The sequence below is a fragment of the Lepidochelys kempii genome, chromosome 4, assembly GCF_965140265.1.
Source record: "Lepidochelys kempii isolate rLepKem1 chromosome 4, rLepKem1.hap2, whole genome shotgun sequence".
NCBI lineage: Eukaryota > Metazoa > Chordata > Testudines > Cheloniidae > Lepidochelys > Lepidochelys kempii.
Window position 1 is genome coordinate 131,405,223 of NC_133259.1, and position 18,716 is coordinate 131,423,938.

The window sequence follows — 18,716 nt, forward strand, 5'->3', positions numbered from 1 at the left end:
AGGGCCAATGTCTCAAAGGTATTTAGGTGCCTAAAGATGCAAATGCATGCCTCATGCGGTTTTCAGAAGTATCTACACAGGTTGGCACCTAACTCACACGAAACGAAAACACGTTCTGCAAAACAGTTTAGAAAAACATACAAAGTGTTGAAGTACAGCATGCATTTTGGAAACTTGGCAAGTATTTTCCCTTGATTAGTGTTATTTCATGTTAGATTTTGGGAATCCCACATTTTAGCAGAATATTAATTTCTAATTAGGTAAAGCTATTTATAGTTAGTAAAATGATCACTCATAATCCAGGTAAAGAAGGTAGTAGAAAGCATTTTGGAGGTTAGTATTCCTGAATGAGGCACAGTGTTGATCCCACTCCCTCATAAAAGGGAGATGGGAGGGACAGAAATAGTCAACCAAGGCCTTAATGCAGGATTTTATAGTGCATGTTGCAGAAGATCTTTGAAGAAAGGTAATTTATAGAAGTCCAGTTCTTGCAACATATATCTTAGAAAAGTACTGGAATACACATAAAGTGAATTATCCCTCCCCTTTGGCTGGCCAAACGTCTACAAAAATGTCACATTTACACAAGTACATGCTGTTCTGATCCTGCATTCTGCATTATACCCAAAAAGCCCATTAAACTCCGTAGGATGTGCAAGGAATGAAGAATCAGGCTCCAGAGTCACAGACTGAGACAGTAGTAATGCTACTGTGTTTGGATTCCTGGTGCCAAATTCCGCTCTGACATAAGTATGCACAACTCCAGTGACTTCACTGGAGCAGTGCCTGCCTCCACAGGCGGTGACATTGGCCCTCTGCCTGTGAGAGAATCTTTAGCTCCTTAATCAAGAAAATATAATCTTTAAATCACATTTTGTAAGTGCGATGGGCAGCACTGTAATCTATTTTTATTTGCAAAATTAGTGACACAAGCAACCACGAAAACTTGGCTGCTATGACATGCCTTATGCATCTACAAATACAAATGATCAGAAAATTTTAGCTGAATATACTCCTGTATATGGACAGTAAACCATGATTTCAAATTGACATGTTCTCTTGGAGCATAATTTCCTATGAACCTACACACCTGAGGTTCAGAATTCTACCTATTCTTCAAGAAGGAAGTATCTATAACATGAACTTTTTTTTTTAACTCTGCTACTTACTATGGTATTCCATCCCATTGTCATCAAGAGTGCAATACAACATAGTAAGCCAGGTTCACAAAAGCATCATTGTACAAAAATGAACAGTGTAATATGATCATAGATTCAGAATCATAACACAATTGTAATGTTTGCAGAATTAAAATGAATGTACCTAGACCCCATTTTCTTTTTCACTGCTACTGCACCAGTCACCAGATAGCAATAATATACATGTTTATCTTAATGCAAAGCACCCAACCCTGCAAGGTGCTGAGTTCCCTCTTCTCACATTGCAGATGCTGGTACTCAACCCAGTGTAGCAGGCAGCCAGCACTGTCTAGAATCAAGCCCCAAGTTTTTAAACAGTAAGTGTCAGTTTGTGATCTCAGTTAGATGGGTAACTTTAGATTTAAACCAACCAGTATAACTGAGATCAAAATCTGTTCCTGCAGTTTTTAAGAAAAAACATTTTTTAGAATTATAACCCAATAGTCCGTGTCAAATCTGCACTATCCAATTTTAATTAAAATGCATGTACCATGAATTGTTATAAAAGATGTTACTACAAGCTGCATAGTCTTCAAAACAGTGCTAGTAAAGAGGAGTTAATAATCCCATATAATAATATCAAAGACTAAAACTACTAAACAGTATTTATATGTTCAAGAAACAACTTTTTTTAATAGTTCTTAATCTGTCATGGAGAGCAAACTTGGCTAAACAAACATGTTTGACTAGTTAAAAGTTGTTCGATAGGCATCCAGATTCCTGACCATCATGTTTTGTTTGAATTATATCTCGAAAGAGGCAGTTTCAGGAACAAAATCATTGCAGTACTATCCTTGAAACCAGTTACAGTTTGCTAACATTGCAAAGTGTCTATATATAGAGAAGAAAAACATAGAGAAACCCAGTTTGTGTGTACCTATACAAAACAATATACTTACATACACACTATATGTATATAATATATAATACACACACACAGGGTGGGGGAGATGGACAGTTTTAGACTATTATCCATTTTATGATGCTTTCACTATTTTAGCTAGACAGTCTAATAATAATCTAGTTTGCTCTCTAAGCAATCAGAGTCAGATACAACACACTGAAGCATCTATTTGGCTTCCTGCCTGGTATAGAAGACAGCCTACTATACTGTAGTGCTGGTGAAGTTTAACTGAAATCTGCTTGTTGTTACTCAAGTCACTATTGACAAGACACAGGAAATTCTGCATAACACATGTTCAGCTGGTTTAATCTTACAGTAAAGCACAGGGCTGTCCCTGCCTGTCATTTTTACAAATCAGTAGATTTCTAAATAACCATCCCAAGTAAAAACCCCAAATTGCTTAAATCCCAAAGGAAAAGCCTCCAACGTTTCAGCTAATTTATCATTTTCCTTGACCCTCACAAGACAATGCACTCCAATGATGCCATCAGCATAACTTACCTCAACTAACTTGTTGGCATGTTCACGGAAAACTTGAGCGTATTCCTTCACTTCTTTCTCGTTACCACTCTTCGCAGCCTCAATAAGAACAAGTAATGGAACATTGGTCTCCAGGAAGGAGTCAGATATATGATCCATAACGGCCTTCCGTAGCTGTGTTAAAAGAAAGTGGAGCAGTAAGTAACTGAAGAGTTATCGATACACATTTCCAGCATATTGATCAGCGAGTTATAGTTGAGTAAATTTGTCATATCTCAATGTTGTACAACGGGGTTTTTTTTGGTAGTATTTATGGATCTGTAGCATTTTTTTTTTATTTGTAGGAATTTCTGGTAGCACTTAAACCTAGATAACTAAAGGCTTGATTCTGCAATCCTTACTCACTGAAGCAATTCCACTGACTTTAATGGGACTACCCAGCTGGACAAGCACTACACACATAAGGGATTGCATGTCTATGGCAGCTGCTAGGTACCCAACACTTTTAAAAGTCAGGTCAGGTCATTTAGGAGTCTAAATGTAGATTTAGGAGGCTGACTTTAGGCAATCATTTTAAAATATTGGCCAGTGTATTTCCAGACCTCATGTGAAATCTGTATTCAGTATTACACTTGGCACATGCATGGTGTCTCGTTTTCATTAGCAAATCTCTAATAGGAACAATCTGAAAACTTTTCCATGCATTTCACAGGCAGGATTAACAAGTGTATAGAAAATGTATTCTTAATGAAAAAATACAAGCCATTAAAGATTGAACACCTGTTCTTCCTTTAAAAAAATACCCATGTTTGAAAAAAAAATCCCACTACTTTAAGAGTGATGGCACAAACTTGTCCTCTGCCATTCTGCAAAGTACAAATCAATGTCAGACTTTCCTAGTCTCTGTAAAATGCACAAAAATATGATTGAAATATTAAATAATTCTTCCTGGAGATGTCACTGCTCTATGATAGTGTGGATAGCAGACATATTTTAGCAGACTTCCTTAAGCTTTTGGGTATAATTGTTATTAAAAATGAAAAATAGCAAACTCAAAGCCACCAGGCTGGAAGCCATCTAGCCTGGAGGTCCAACCAGACATTAGTCTCATTAAGTCATACATCTTGTAGCTAGACTGAAGGTCAATTCAGGTAATCATTCAATTTTGTAAGCCATGCTAGAAAGCTTTAACTAGCTGAGGTCCTTTCAATGCTCAAAATTGCACAGATAATTATTATATTGGGTGCTGCAAGAAAAAAGAGGATTCAAGACCCCTGTGGAGTTCAGCTGCATTGACTGTGTGCGGTTTTTCTTCAAAGGGAAAAGCTAAACCAAAATATTGCTGGTGGTGACCACTCCATCCATTTCTTAGTATGGAAAAGGCAAGTGCCATTAACAAAGCAGAATGGTTTGAAAGGCAGTGTAATATTTCCTTTGTTAAAATGATGACAATTAAAATAACACAATCATGATTAGTAATAGATGAATAAAATGAGATAGTATATTGCCCTGCCAAGTTGATTAAAGTGCTTCAACGTAATTATAAAAATAATTCATAAAAAATAAAAACTTGACAGCTATGACCACTACCTATGATGTGGACCAGTACAGTCTCATTATTTCCTTGTTCTCCCCTGTCTGTCTGCATCCATCTGTTGTCTTTTATTTATATTGTAAGTTCTTTGGGGCAGAGACTGACTTGTTCTCTGCTTGTACAGTGCCTAGCAGAGTGGGGTCCTGGTTCCTGACTGGGGCTCACAGGTATTACAGTAGTAAATAAATAAATACATAATAGAATATTAAAACATTGAAAATTTAATATAAAATAACCCATGAAAGAGCAGGTGATACTGCATAACATCACAAAACCTAAGGTGCATTCATAGAATCATAAAATATTAGGGTTGGAAGAGACCTCAGGAGGTCATCTCGTCCAATCCTCTGCTCAAAGTATGACCAACACCATCTAAATCATCCCAGCCAGAGCTTTGTCAAGCCAGGCCTTAAAAACGTCTAAGGATGGAGATTCCACCACTTCCCTAGGTAACCAATTCCAGTGCTTCACCACTCTCCCAGTGAAATAGTTTTTCCTAATATCCAACCTAGACCTCCCCCACATTGTGAGGCTGATGAGTCTCCAGTCACTATCAGATTTTTTTAAGGTATTTAGGTGCTTAAAGACGCAGATTGAGGCTTAGTAGGATTCCCAAAAGCAGCTAGGTGCCTAACTCTCATTGATTTAAATGGGGGCATTCACTGTCTTATAGTGATAAGCTAAGATAGACGCAAAGAGCTTAACAAAGAAAAGATTAGGGTGACTTGATTACAATCTATAAATAGGTATATGGGAACAAATACTTAATAATGGGCTCTTCAGTCTAGCCAGAAAAGGTACAACATGATCCAAGGCTGGAAATTGAAGATAGATAAATTCAGCCAGAAATAAGGTATGAGTAATTAACCATTGGAATAATTTATCAAGGGTTGTGACAGATTCTCCATCACTGATCATTTTAAAAACAAAATTGGAAGGATTTCTCTTCTCTCCTCCCCCTTTAAGAGATCTGCTCTAGGAATTATTTTGGGGAAGTTCCCTGGCCTGTGTTATACAGGAGATCAGACTACATGATCACAATGGTCCCTTTTGACCTTGGAATCTAAGACATGAACAATACAATTTTTACTCTGGCCAATGCAGTATTATATTTCTGACTATGTCATGATGCTCCCCTACCATATAACATTAAAACTGGAAGAATGTCTAAAAATACACCATTGATTTTCATTGGTAGTATCAAGCACCTCTACTGTTAAAACACACATTAGATGTCAATGAAAAAGGAGATCATCAGAAAACTGCAATTTGGACCTTACTATTGTAAATACAGAATTTATTTATATAATAATGAACACCTAACTTATAATTAGAGCTGGATAATAGGGTCCTGAGTCCAAAGTCACAAAAACTGAACTGTGTTAGCATTCTGCATCATGGCAGATTAGATAAATATAAATTTAGTAAATCCTCATTTAGTTTATGTGCTATTATTCATAGCTGTCAGTGAATCATTCATAGATGTCAGTAGCATATTTCTGAACCCTTATGTAGAAAGGCATTGTAGTTTCTTTATAAATTGATTACCTGAATTTTTGGATGCCCTTGCATGGAAGTTGAAAGGTACAGATAACAGTTTTTATATATGCAGGAAACCACAAGTTTAACTATCCATCAGCACAGGCTATAAGGAATGACTTGACAAAATCATTTGTTAAATGTGACAGAGTATGAACATAAGGCATTCTTCCAATAGCTTAAACAGGTGCATGACAAGGTAATATTAATGGCACAAGACAAGACATTTAAAGGTATTAGCTCAGCACTACCAGTCTATTGTATTCAATTAGGGCTATTTATCAATGTGAATAATTGCTGGAAAAGCTAATCTTGTATCTTCCTCTAGGTACTACAGCAAAGTCCAGCCAAAGTGATGATTTATGAATGAAGAGTATTTAATTTTTGTATGGATGTGTCAAGGTTCCTCCCCCACTCTGAACTCTAGGGTACAGATGTGGGGACCTGCATGAAAAACCTCCTAAGCTTATCTTTACCAGCTTAGGTCAAAACTTCCCCAAGGTACAAAATATTCCACCCGTTGTCCTTGGACTGGCCGCTACCACCACCAAACTAATACTGGTTACTGGGGAAGAGCTGTTTGGACGCGTCCTTCCCCCCAAAATACTTCCCAAAACCTTGCACCCCACTTCCTGGACAAGGTTTGGTAAAAAGCCTCACCAATTTGCCTAGGTGACTACAGACCCAGACCCTTGGATCTTAAGAACAATGAACAATCCTCCCAACACTTGCACCCCCCCTTTCCTGGGAAATGTTGGATAAAAAGCCTCACCAATTTGCATAGGTGACCACACACCCAAACCCTTGGATCTGAGAACAATGAAAAAGCATTCAGTTTTCTTACAAGAAAACTTTTAATAAAAATATAAGTAAATAGAAATAAAGAAATCCCCCCTGTAAAATCAGGATGGTAGATATCTTACAGGGTAATTAGATTCAAAAACATAGAGAATCCCTCTAGGCAAAACCTTAAGTTACAAAAAAGATACACAGACAGAAATAGTTATTCTATTCAGCACAATTCTTTTCTCAGCCATTTAAAGAAATCATAATCTAACACATACCTAGCTAGATTACTTACTAAAAGTTCTAAGACTCCATTCCTGGTCTATCCCCGGCAGAAACCAGCATATAGACAGACAGAGACCCTTTGTTTCTCTCCCTCCTCCCAGCTTTTGAAAGTATCTTGTCTCCTCATTGGTCATTTTGGTCAGGTGCCAGCGAGGTTACCCTTAGCTTCTTAACCCTTTACAGGTGAGAGGACCCTTTACAGGTGAGAGGAGCTTTCCCCTGGCCAGGAGGGATTTCAAAGGGGTTTACCCTTCCCTTTATATTTATGACAGGATGCCATTCTTTCAAAGGGAAATGCAAAAGACTTGTATTTAAATGGGCATATAAAAAGTGATAGCATAAGGAAAGATTAATCTATAGGAAATTATTTAACAAAAGATAGACAGCTCCTCTGATCTTGTGAACATCTACAGATGAACTACTTTCTTCTCCAATTACTTAAGAGCTTCCCTGATGCAGATGCAAACATTGTGTGGGTATGTCTATACTACGGAATTAGGTCGATTTTATAGAAGTTGATCTTTAGAAACCGATTTTATACAGTCAATTGTGTACGTCCACACTAAGCACAGGAAGTCGGCGGAGTGTGTCCTCACTGCTGTGGCTAGCATTGACTTACAGAGTGGTGCACTGTGGGTCGCTATCCCAGAGTTCACACAGCCTCCGCTGCCCATTGGAATTCTGGGTTAAGCTCCCAATGCCTGATGGGGCAAAAACATTGTCATGGGTGATTTTGGGTACATGTCGTCAGGTCCCCCTCCCTCCATGAAAGCAATGGCAGATGATCGTTTCGCACCTTTTTTCCTGGTTTATCCGTGCAGACGCCATACCATGGCAAGCATGGAGCCCGCTCAGCTCACCGTCACTGTACGTCTCCTGGGTGCTGCTGGTAGACACGGTACTGCATTGCTATACAGCCGCAGCTCCTTGCCTTCGCGGCACACAGTGCAGTAGGACTGATAGCTGTCGTACGTCTCCTGGGTGCTCCTGGCAGACCTTGGTGAGGTCGATCAGGGGCTCCTGGACAGACCTGGCTATCCTCCTCTTAGAGCACCAAATGGGAGCCAGAGAGTCCAGGTCATTCACTTCTTTAAGTTTCGTCTCATAGAGATTCAGTCCTGCCTGGACTATCATGTGAGCTGGAGGCTTCTGCCTCAGGCTGCTCTCCCAGCCTTCAGCACCACGCGGTGGTGCCTACCCCTTGCTCCCATGGCTCATGAAGCCTGGACAGTAGTAAGGAGCAGTTCAACTATAGGCTGAGCAAGTGCACAATGGTGGTAGAATGTGCCTTTGAACGTTTAAAAACTCACTGGCAATGTTTGCTGACTAGGTCAGACCTCAGCACAACCAACATTCCCATTGTTATTGCTGCTTGCTGTGTGCACCATAATATCTGTGAGAGTAAGGGGGAGAAGTTTATGGAGGGGTGGGAGGTTGAGGCAAATCGCCGATTTTGAGCAGCCAGACAGCGGGGCGATTCGAAGAGCACAGCAAGGCGCGCAGAGCATCAGAGAGGCTTTGAAAACCAGTTTCATGACTGGCCAGGCTTAGGTGTGACAGTTGTGTGTGTTTCTCCTTGATGTAAACCTGCCCCCTTTGTTGATTTTAATTTCCTGTAAGCCAACCACCCTCCCCCCTTTGAAATAAAGTAACTATTGTTTTGAAACCACACATTCTTTCTTCATTAATTAAAAAAAAAATGAGATAATGGACAAGGTAGCCCAGGTGGGGTGGGGAAGGAGGGAAGGACAAGGCCACATTGCTTATTGTAGCCACACTAAAAATCAAACTGTTTGAATGACAGCCTTCTGGTGCTTGGGCCATCCTCTGGAGTGGAGTGGCTGGGTGTCCGGAGCCTTCCCCCACCTCCTGAACACTGGGTTAGGATGCTATGGAACATGAGGAAGAGGGTGGGCGGTTTTACAGTGGATGCAGAGGGGGCTTCTGAGCTTGTTGGCTTTCCTGAAGCTCCAACAGACGCTTCATCATGTCTGTTTGCTCCCCCATTAGCCTCAGCATTGCGTCCTGCCTCTGCTCTTCACACTCACTTAATTCTTTCCTGGCCTCTGCCACTGAATGCCTCCATGCATTAAGCTGTGCTCTATCAGTGCGGGAGGACTGCATGAGCTTGGAAAACATGTCGTCGCGAGTGCATTTTTTTCGCCTTCCAAACTGCGATAACCTCAGGGATGGAGATGATAGGGGGAGTGTAGAAACATTCTATGCTCTGATTCTGGGGGGACTGCATGGTCTCCTGTGCTGCTGAGTTCGCCATGCTGACCAAACAGGAAATGAAATTCAAAAGTACCCGAGACTTTTGCTGTGTACCTGGCTAGTGCATCGGAGTTCCAAAGTGCTGTCCAGAGCGGTCACAATGGAGCACTCTGGGATAGCTCCTGGAGGCCAGTACCATCAATTTGCATCTGCATAACCCCAAATTCGACCCAGTGAGGTCAATTTTAGCTCTACTCCCCTCATCGGGGAGGAGTACAGAAGTCGATTTTAAGAGCCCTTGAGGTCGACGGAATGGGGTTGGTTGTGTGGACGCAGTCATTTTTAAATCGATCTAACACGGCTAAATTCAACCTAACCACATAACGTAGACCAGGCCTGTACTGTACATTGTCATTTAAAAGCTATGGCTTATATTAAATTCTCCCTCCTTGTAGTTTAAAATCAAGCGTGGCTTCAAAATGAGCATGGTTTCTATTAATTACAGGGTTAAAGTTCTACTTACTAATAGAGGGTGGCATCAAATGAAAATCATTGTTATTAAATAGAGTATGTTAAATGTAAAGTGAATCAAATTAAATCCAAAAAAGTTGATGTGTCAGCCAAGCACAGAGATGTGACGTGTAAACAAAGCATGCAAATATTCATTTTAAATCATGAACAGTCTACTACAAGGCACATTCCCCAGCTTATACAATCAATGTAGTCAGTTTATGGTGCACAGAGTAAGTTACTGTTATTCATAGCTAAGGGTTCTACCGTTCTAAGCACTAGTTGGGCCTACTTTATCATTGTTGATTCACAGCTCTAATTGCACATTCCAGAATGACGCTTTTCATTGCTGTATAATAATTTTAGAACCGAATGTCTCTGTGCTACTTACAGTCATGTAGAGAATAGAATGTCTAATCGTGACACTAGAAGGTAGAGCCACCGCAGGAGATTAACAGCTCTAACAGATTGTTAAATTTTATAAAGACTGGCAGTATAAAGCTGTCTGTAAAAAAAACTTTACTTACCCTTTGTTCATAACTATATCACACAACAAACAGCATTGCATTCACCACTTTCTACTTAACACCACAAAATATACTGAACCCAGCTCCAATCACATGGCTTGTTAGTGTTCTGTAGCAGCAATTAGGTATAGATTAATTGGCACAGACGGAAACAAACTTTTCAACTGCAGGTCTAGTGAATCAAGTATGTCTCCCGAAATGTTATGAGGAATTGAGTTTTCAGGTACAATACAGTGACCATCAGAAGTTCTTGTAATACTTCATTTAACATGAATTTAATAATTTGCATTAGAAATTTTGAACTATGGTCACAGGAGAGGAGTGTGTGAAATGCGAACCGCAGGCCTGCCCTAGTGCTCTCTCATCTTCCTTTGCTGGCTCTGTTTTCTGAAGCTCCAAACAATTTGCAGTGTAGATCCATGGCAGGATTCCTTTCTTTTCTAGTGACCATTCCAGCAGCTTCAGTGGTGATGCAGATTTTTATATGCTCCTGCAGAGCTCTCATCTACTACCCATGTACTAAGACTCACTGTAGCTGTCATTTAGATTTTTTTTACCCCAAAGATTAGGAAGTCATTACAAATCTTACAAACAAAACACCCTGAGAGCAGCTGACCCCACACATGATAGCTCCTGACAAAATGCTGAGTAATTACACTATCTTCAGAATAGTTCTTCTGTGAACCCGGATGTCAATGCATTCATCTTGTGCCCACAGTAGCTTAAGTGGGGAGAAGGTTCAACATTTAAAGCCTCTTAGACTTTCACTGCAGATCTCCAAGATCGACCATAAGTGATGCATTTGAGGATTTGAACATCAAGGAAATAGTTCCCAGAAGAATGTTACTACAAATAAATGTGATAATTCATTTAATTGTGTGTTTGAGTGTGGGACCTTTTCTCTTCCCTTATCATGATTAATGAGATGAGGGAAAAGTCTGGGGCTGATATTACTGATGGAAAGCAACGACAAATAGTGATTTTTTCCCATAACAATTTGAAGGAGGACAGAAGAGGAAGTCTTCTCCAGCAGTACTACTACTAAGGGTACAAATTCCAAAAGCATCTAAGTGACTTAGGAGCACAAGACCCCGCTCTTTAAAGGTATTCAGGCATTGCTCCTCTCAGCATTGCAACACCTGACTTTGGAGACCAAGTCTCATTTTTAAAAAGTGACTAAGGCACTTAAGGGCCAGATCCTCATAGGTATTTAGGTGCCTAACCCCCACTGATTGTAATGGGAGTTAGGCACCTAAATACCTTTGAGAATCTGGACCTTAGGGCCCTAAGTCCTCTGTAGCTCACGAAAGCTTATGCTCAAATAAATGTGTTAGTCTCTAAGGTGCCACAGGTCCTCCTTTTCTTTTTGCGGATACAGACTAACGCGGCTGCTACTCTGAAACCCAAGTTTCTTAGGTGCTTTTGAAAATGTTATCCATGTGAAAAAGGCAGAGGAGGAAGTAGTACAAGCTCTTCAGGGCAGAAACTGACTCCCACTATACGATTATAGAGTGAATAGAATGCTGTGGCCCCAAATCTATATGGAGTCCCTAGGCACTATCACAATACAAATAATAATAACTTATAATAATAAGGGCAGTAAGAAGAAAGGAATGAGCAGTGTGCTGAGTACAGGGCCGGATTTTCAACTAGGCACAGTAGGCACGTGCCGAGGGGTGCTGGTGTTCTAGGGGCACCTTACCTCTCTAAAACTGTGGGCAACACAAAGGTCAGCTGTAGGCAGTGGGAGGAGGGGGTGAAGATGCTGTACCTAGGGGCACGTAAGGTGTAAGGAGAACTAAGATATAGGAAAAACTAACCAGTGTTTTGAACAAAAGACTGAGAGTTTGAAACTGACACAGAAGGAGACAGAGTTTGGTGTACTTTGTGAAGAGGAGTGAAATGGTCAAAGCGATGGAAGATGATTTTTTAATGTCTGCACTTTGGGTGTTACGGAGAAGGAGAGATAAAAAGATGGGAGGACAAAAAGGAGGAAGTTACAGCAGTCAAGGTAACAGATGATGACTAAGGCACGAGCCAGGGTTTTAGAAGTAGAGACAGTGTGGAAAGGAGGGATTTAGAAGATGCCACAGAGGAAGAAGTGATAGGATTTTGCTAAAGGCTTGAGGGGGGGGGGCATGCAGGGGGAAGGACAATAAAGTGTCAAAAATGACAGTGCAAATGCAAGCCTGAGTGACACAGACAGAGCAGCTGTCACTGGAGCAGGAGAAAGGTGAGTCAGAGAAGGGTAATGGAGGAAGGATAAGAAGTTCATGGGATAATCATTCCATTTCATTGACAGCTACAAATCATGAAATGCTGTAATTCCAATGGCGAAACGATGCAACATATATTGATCAAGTACACTGCATTGCAGGACTATATATATATTATAACTATAATAGTCACAAAGGATATGAAAATTAGGGGCCAATATTAAAACTGGCTAATTGTGTTCAGTGGCTAAATAGTCTGTGGTTACATACCCTTAGTATTTGGATCATTGTGCTATTTCCCATTGTAAGTATATGCAAATGTAAGGGAGTGCTGTAGATCAGTGATTCCTAAAATTTTGGGCCATTGACCACCAGAGGTCCACAGATCACTTGACGGGTGGTCTGTGGACAGCTGACTGGTCACCTGGTGCTAATCCTCCTTCTTGTTTCCCACTGTTAAAGTACATTGACATAAGCTAAAAATACAAGAAGTACTTTTCTAACATCACTTTTCCTGTCAGGAACTTCTGCAAATTTCTATGATGAAGTTACTTGCTTATGAAACGGAAAGGAGCATCAATCACAAATGGTAAGAGCATGGTCCATGAGATACACTCTGTTAAGGTATGCTCCACTGTTACCATCTTGTAGTGTGCTTTCTTGAGGAGTTTCAGTTTCTACTGACTGACCCTCCTTAGTTTGCTCTCAGTCAGGTCAATGCCTAGACCCTCACCTCCAATTAGGTCTATGTGACATATAGTGACAAAGCTCTGTCCTTGCCTCCATGGGTCCCGTGTTTCCTGGTGGATTTCGCTAGCCTCAGAGGCTCATTGTGACCCTCCACGTAACCCTTCTCTCTCTAGAGACAAGGGTCACAGTCTACTGAGCCATTTTCATCATAAGCCTGTGAGGGAGGTGAGGAGAAGTTATCCTTCGTTGCACAGTCTCTGTTGTCTCCCAGTCTCAGTGATTAATCAGGGGGCAAAAGGCGGGGGGGAAGAGCCGGGGCCCACCCTCTACTCTGGGCTCCAGCCCAGGGACCCTAATAGTATCAGCTATGCTAGCTTTTAGAAACATGATGTGAACAATTCCCTGGGCTACTTCCCCCACAGCAACCCTCACTTCCTCAAGCTCCACTTCACCCTTACCTCAGGGCCTCCTTCCTTGTGCCTGACATGGTGTGTACTGCTCAGTCTCTCCAACAGCGCAACTTCCTCCCACAGCTCCTGACATGCACACCCACCTGACTAACTGGGAGGCTTTTAACTAGTTTCAGCCAGCCCCTGATTGGCTTCAGATGTCCCAATCAACCTAGCATTCTCCCTGCCTTCTGGAAAGTTCTTAATTGGCCCCAGGTGTCTTAACTGACCTGGAGCAGCTGCCATTTCACTTATCCTGGTACCAGGGATTTGTTTAGCTTGGACTAACATTTATCTCCCACTACTTTTCTATAGCCATCTGGCCTTGACCCGTCACAATATTATATATATATATATATATATATATATATGTCCTTCACTTTTTGGGCTTGCAGTTTCCTTCCATCTTCTGGCTGTTTTCTCAAAGGCGGCCTGATGTGAGTCTGTCACCCCTTTGTTGTCCCAGGCCTTTCTGCTTTTCTTTCCTTCTCTGCACTCTCCCCTTTAAAGCAGACCTTGTTTCCTATATTGGTTGTAGCTGTGGGTGCCTGCCTCAATGATTGGCAGCTGTGGCAGCTGCCTGGGGTTATGTTCAAGCTGCTTGCTTGTAAACAGGACAGACTCGGCTCCCGCTCTACCACAGTGCAGTCTGGGGATTGTCAACCCTGTTAATATCCTCCCCTGCACGGCCAAAGCCCAGCCTTGGCTGGCATAGGCCAGGTCCCTGGACTGAAAAATGGTGTTTCAATGCAAAGTTCCTGCTTGGTGCTCTGTCCAAAAGGCATATGGTTGTAATGACAGTTATCATCTCATGGGATCATACTCAAGGGAGTATGATCCTTAACAAGTGTGAACTCATTCTCTAGAAGATAGTACCACAGCCTTTCTATTGTCCATTTGGTAGACAAGCATTCTTTCTATCACTGAGCATTTGTTCTTGCAGGGGAAGTTTCCAGCTGATATATACTATCAGATGTTCTTCTCCATCTACCTCTTGAGAAAGGACCATCCCTAGTCCTATCACCAATGTGTCTGTTTGTAGTATGATCTCCTTTTCAAAGTTTGGGCTATACAGCACTGGGTGTCCGCAGAGTATGATCTTGAGGTTTTGAAAGGCAGTTTTGCAGGTGGGTGTCCAGAGTGCCTGTCTTGGGGAGGCATCCCTAGTTAGGTCAGGCAAAATGGGGTATAAATCAGTGACAGTACCCAGGTTAGCCTAGGAAGGCATGCAATTGCCTTTTGGTCATGGGGTCTTGTATGCCTGTGAGGCATGAACTTTATCCACCAATGGACTTGTCCTCCACCAGCTCTGGGTCCCAAGCAATGAGCTTCTTCCTTTCCTATTGCACATTTAGCTGGGTTTGCTCTTAACCCAGCTTCTCTCAGGAATGGGAGTCCCAATCCTTGATATAGATAACTACATCATCCAAAGCTGATGTTATTAGGCCCTGTGATGAACATCAGCCACACTATCAGAGGCTCGTTCACCTGAACATCCACCAATGTGATATATGCCATCATGTACCAGCAATGCCCCTCTGCCATGTACATTGGTCAAACTGGACAGTCTTTACGTAAAAGAATAAATGGACACAAATCAGAAGTCAAGAATTATAACATTCATAAACCAGTCGGAGAACACTTCAATCTCTCTGGTCACGCGATTACAGACATGAAAGTTGCAATATTACAACAAAAAAACTTCAAATCCAGACTCCAGCGAGAGACTGCTGAATTGGAATTCATTTGCAAATTGGATTCAATTAACTTAGGCTTGAATAGAGACTGGGAGTGGCTAAGTCATTATGCAAGGTAACCTATTTCCCCTTGTTTTTTTCCTACCCTCCACCCCTTCAGACGTTCTTGTTAAACCCTGGATTTGTGCTGGAAATGGCCCACCTTGATTATCATACACATTGTAAGGAGAGTGGTCACTTTAGATAAGCTATTACCAACAGGAGAGTGGGTTTGTGTGTGGGGGGGGGGAGAGAAAACATGGATTTGTGCTGGAAATGGCCCAACTTGGTTATCATACACATTGTAAGGAGAGTGATCTCTTTAGATGGGCTATTGTCAGCGGGAGAGTGGGGTGAGGGGAGGTATTTTTTCATGAGTTGTGTGTATAAAAAGATCTTCTACTCTTTCCACAGTATGCATCCGATGAAGTGAGCTGTAGCTCACGAAAGCTTATGTTCAAATAAATTGGTTAGTCTCTAAGGTGCCACAAGTACTCCTTTTCTTTTTGCGAATACAGACTAACACGGCTGTTACCCTGAAACCTACATCATCCAAGTATGCCACTGCATATTGATTATGCTGTTGGAGTAATCGGTCCATCCAACATTGAAAAGTGGCCATCATCATGTGTTCCAAAGTGCACAATCTTAAATTAAAATAGGCCTAGTGGTGCAGAAAAAAGCCATCTTGTCCTAAGAATCTGTTTTAATGGCAAAGTGGGGGTAGTCTTAGCAGCTGTATTCCACAGTGATATGGCTTCCAGGTAGCTGGTGGCATAGTCCATGATGACAAGTATATGCTCATGTCCAGAAGCACTCCACTCTTGAGGTCCTATAAAGTCAATTCCAATTCTTTCAAAGGCAGTCTCCACCAAGGGGAGCAGTATTAGTGGAGCCCACAGGATTCCCCTAGGGATTGTTAATTGGAATTTGGGACATGAAGCACAGAAATTATCTATTTCTTAAAGACCCTTGACCAAAAGTATCAGGCAAGAAGCCTAGACTGGGTCTCGTCCTTCCCAAGATGTCTCGCATATTGTGTGTGCCAGATGCAGTAATTTGCTGCAATATACACAAGGTACTAGCAACTGTGTCTGTATCTCTTGTGTCTGCTAGTCTTGGTCTACATGATGTAACTGTAACATTATCCATTGACTTTCCCCTGCATGTTGATTTTTTCTCACATTAAGAAGGGTGCCATTAAACATTCAACATTTGCAATTCCGTAAATCTGTGGAAGCATGCTTCCTTCTAGTCTAAATATAGGAGGTTTCTGGACTTAGTACAGGAAGCTGGGTTGGTGAACAGTGAGCTTTTAATGGACCTCTATGTATGGGGAATAATATCAAAACTATCTGCAGGGCTCATCACTCTTTGCATAATACTCTGAAAACACCTGCCTATATGTTCACAGCATCACACAATAAAAATTAACTGTTTCAAGCCAATGACTGCTGTGAGTTTATAGAACAGTCATGATCCTACCGAAAAGTTTAGATTAACTGTGGCTCCTTCACTTTTTGCCATGCAAAAATAATCTGGTATGAGTACTTAAGTTCCAGATCAATTTTTTCTTCATTTGATGGAAGGGTTACACACAACTACCTGTTTTGGGTATAGTTTTCTGAAATACGGCACCATATGTGCATCAGTAAACATTATTTGTAGAGTAAATTAAACTGAGCCTTATAATTAGGCAGTACGGAAATTACTGCAGACCTGAAAGAATAAATCAGCATTATTAAAACACTCTCCATTTCCTCTGAAGCACTCTCAAGTGTCATAAAAACTCAATGTCACAGTGATAAACATCTAGAAGAAATATATTTTGAGATGGGCAACAAAAAGACATGGGAATTCAAATAAGCCTTTTAAGTTCAAGTCCAAACCACCATTAAAATGAAGTTTAGGAACCAGCTCTTGCCCCTAACTTTGACATCAGATATTTAGATATTTATTTAAAGCAACTATTCATAGACTAAATATACTAATGATTCTATTAAATAGTAGAAGACAAAAATGGTTCCAGAAATGTATACCTTGCCAGAAACCTACACCTTTCTGAGTCCAATCCTACAAATGACAGGTTTCAGAGTAGCAGCCGTGTTAGTCTGTATTCACAAAAAGAAAAGGAGTACTTGTGGTACCTTAGAAACTAACCAATTTATTTGAACATAAGCTTTCGTGAGCTACAGCTCATTTCATCTGATGCATCCGATGAAGTGAGCTATAGCTCACGAAAGCTTATGCTCAAATAAATTGGTTAATCTCTAAGGTGTCACAAGTTCTCCTTTTCTTTTTGCAATCCTACAAAATGCCTCTAATTCACAGTATCTTCAGTGCTGGCAGTGACTTGAATGGAAGGTGAAAGAGCTCAGCACTTTGTTGTATTGTGCGTTCATTCCCTGTACTTTGAGTAATTTAGCGACATACCCAGATTTCTATCCAAGACCAATATACCTTTGTACCAGGCTTTAAATCAAATGATTTAATTAAAGTACATATATACACAAAAACAATAACAGTACATATGCACTAAACATTATACATGGCAAAATCAAGTGTCCCTTTGTGCTACCAAGTGATTTCACAGAAACAGCTTCCTGATTTCCACAACCAAGAGCAATAGAGGCACTGCAGTCGAAGCAGTGATATATTAAGCCTCAAGAAGGAAGCTGATGAGATTCCAATGAGGAAAGGCTGATGCTGCAAGTGGCCTTAGGTTCAAAGTTATATACAGGTTCACTCAGGGAGGAGTCACTTTCAGAAATGCTAACATTTTATCAGGAAGCATTCTGATGTAGCAGGATGAAGCAATGTCACCAATCACACTGCAAATTCTCTGGGGGACAACTGAAACTTCATCTCTGGTAATACAATGCAACCTTAGAAAGGGACGGTCAAATGGCTAATTTATTCATCTACAAGCTGACTACGTAACATGACTTTGCATCAACTTTGCCTCTGCAAAATAAGTTGCTAGCAAATGCTCATCTAAGACTTAATTTAAAGCTGCAAGCTCTTCTGGATATTCTACTATTACATAACAAATATATACAGCTTTTCAATCTTCAGTATTATTTTATAAACTATCTAATGAATCCTCACAAGGCCCCTGAATTGGGTATTGTGGAGCCTGTGAAGCTCTCAGCTACTATCATGAAGGAAGCCATGAACCCAGAGAGACAGATTTGAGTCCATAGACTAAGAACATTATGTAAGAGTTTATCCATGGTATAATTTGCATTATATGGGTTTAGATACCATAAAACCTACTCCAACAGCATACATTTTTCAGGGTTAGGTGTCTCCTTTGTCTAACAGCTTGGCCTAAAGGACATGTTTTTACTCCTGGAGACTCTAGTGTATACATGAATTTTCAATGGCTTTCAAAGTGCTGTAAAATAAGATTTTTTCCCAGAGTTCATAAGCAACGGTAATGCAACGTCCTCTAAATGGCGTTGCCCCACATAAGGAGCATAAAATAATATGTTGTCTCCCGAGTGCTAAGACAAGAGATGTAACAAGAAGGACCAAGAATATCCTGGAGAATGTTGTCTAATTCCACCTACTGTAGTCTACGCTAG

The 18,716-nt window shown here is 40.8% G+C and overlaps 1 protein-coding gene across 10 annotated transcripts in view; it reads right to left on the reverse strand.

Moving 5' to 3' along the window:
• CTNNA2 (catenin alpha 2) overlaps positions 1 to 18,716 on the reverse strand; it is a 784,792-nt gene that overhangs the window by 140,825 nt on the left and 625,251 nt on the right. For all 10 annotated transcript variants that reach the window (XM_073342914.1, XM_073342915.1, XM_073342917.1 and 7 more), the window contains one exon: positions 2,605 to 2,757. In XM_073342914.1, coding sequence (XP_073199015.1) covers positions 2,605 to 2,757 — 153 coding nt within the window. The remainder of the gene's footprint in view (positions 1 to 2,604; positions 2,758 to 18,716) is intronic.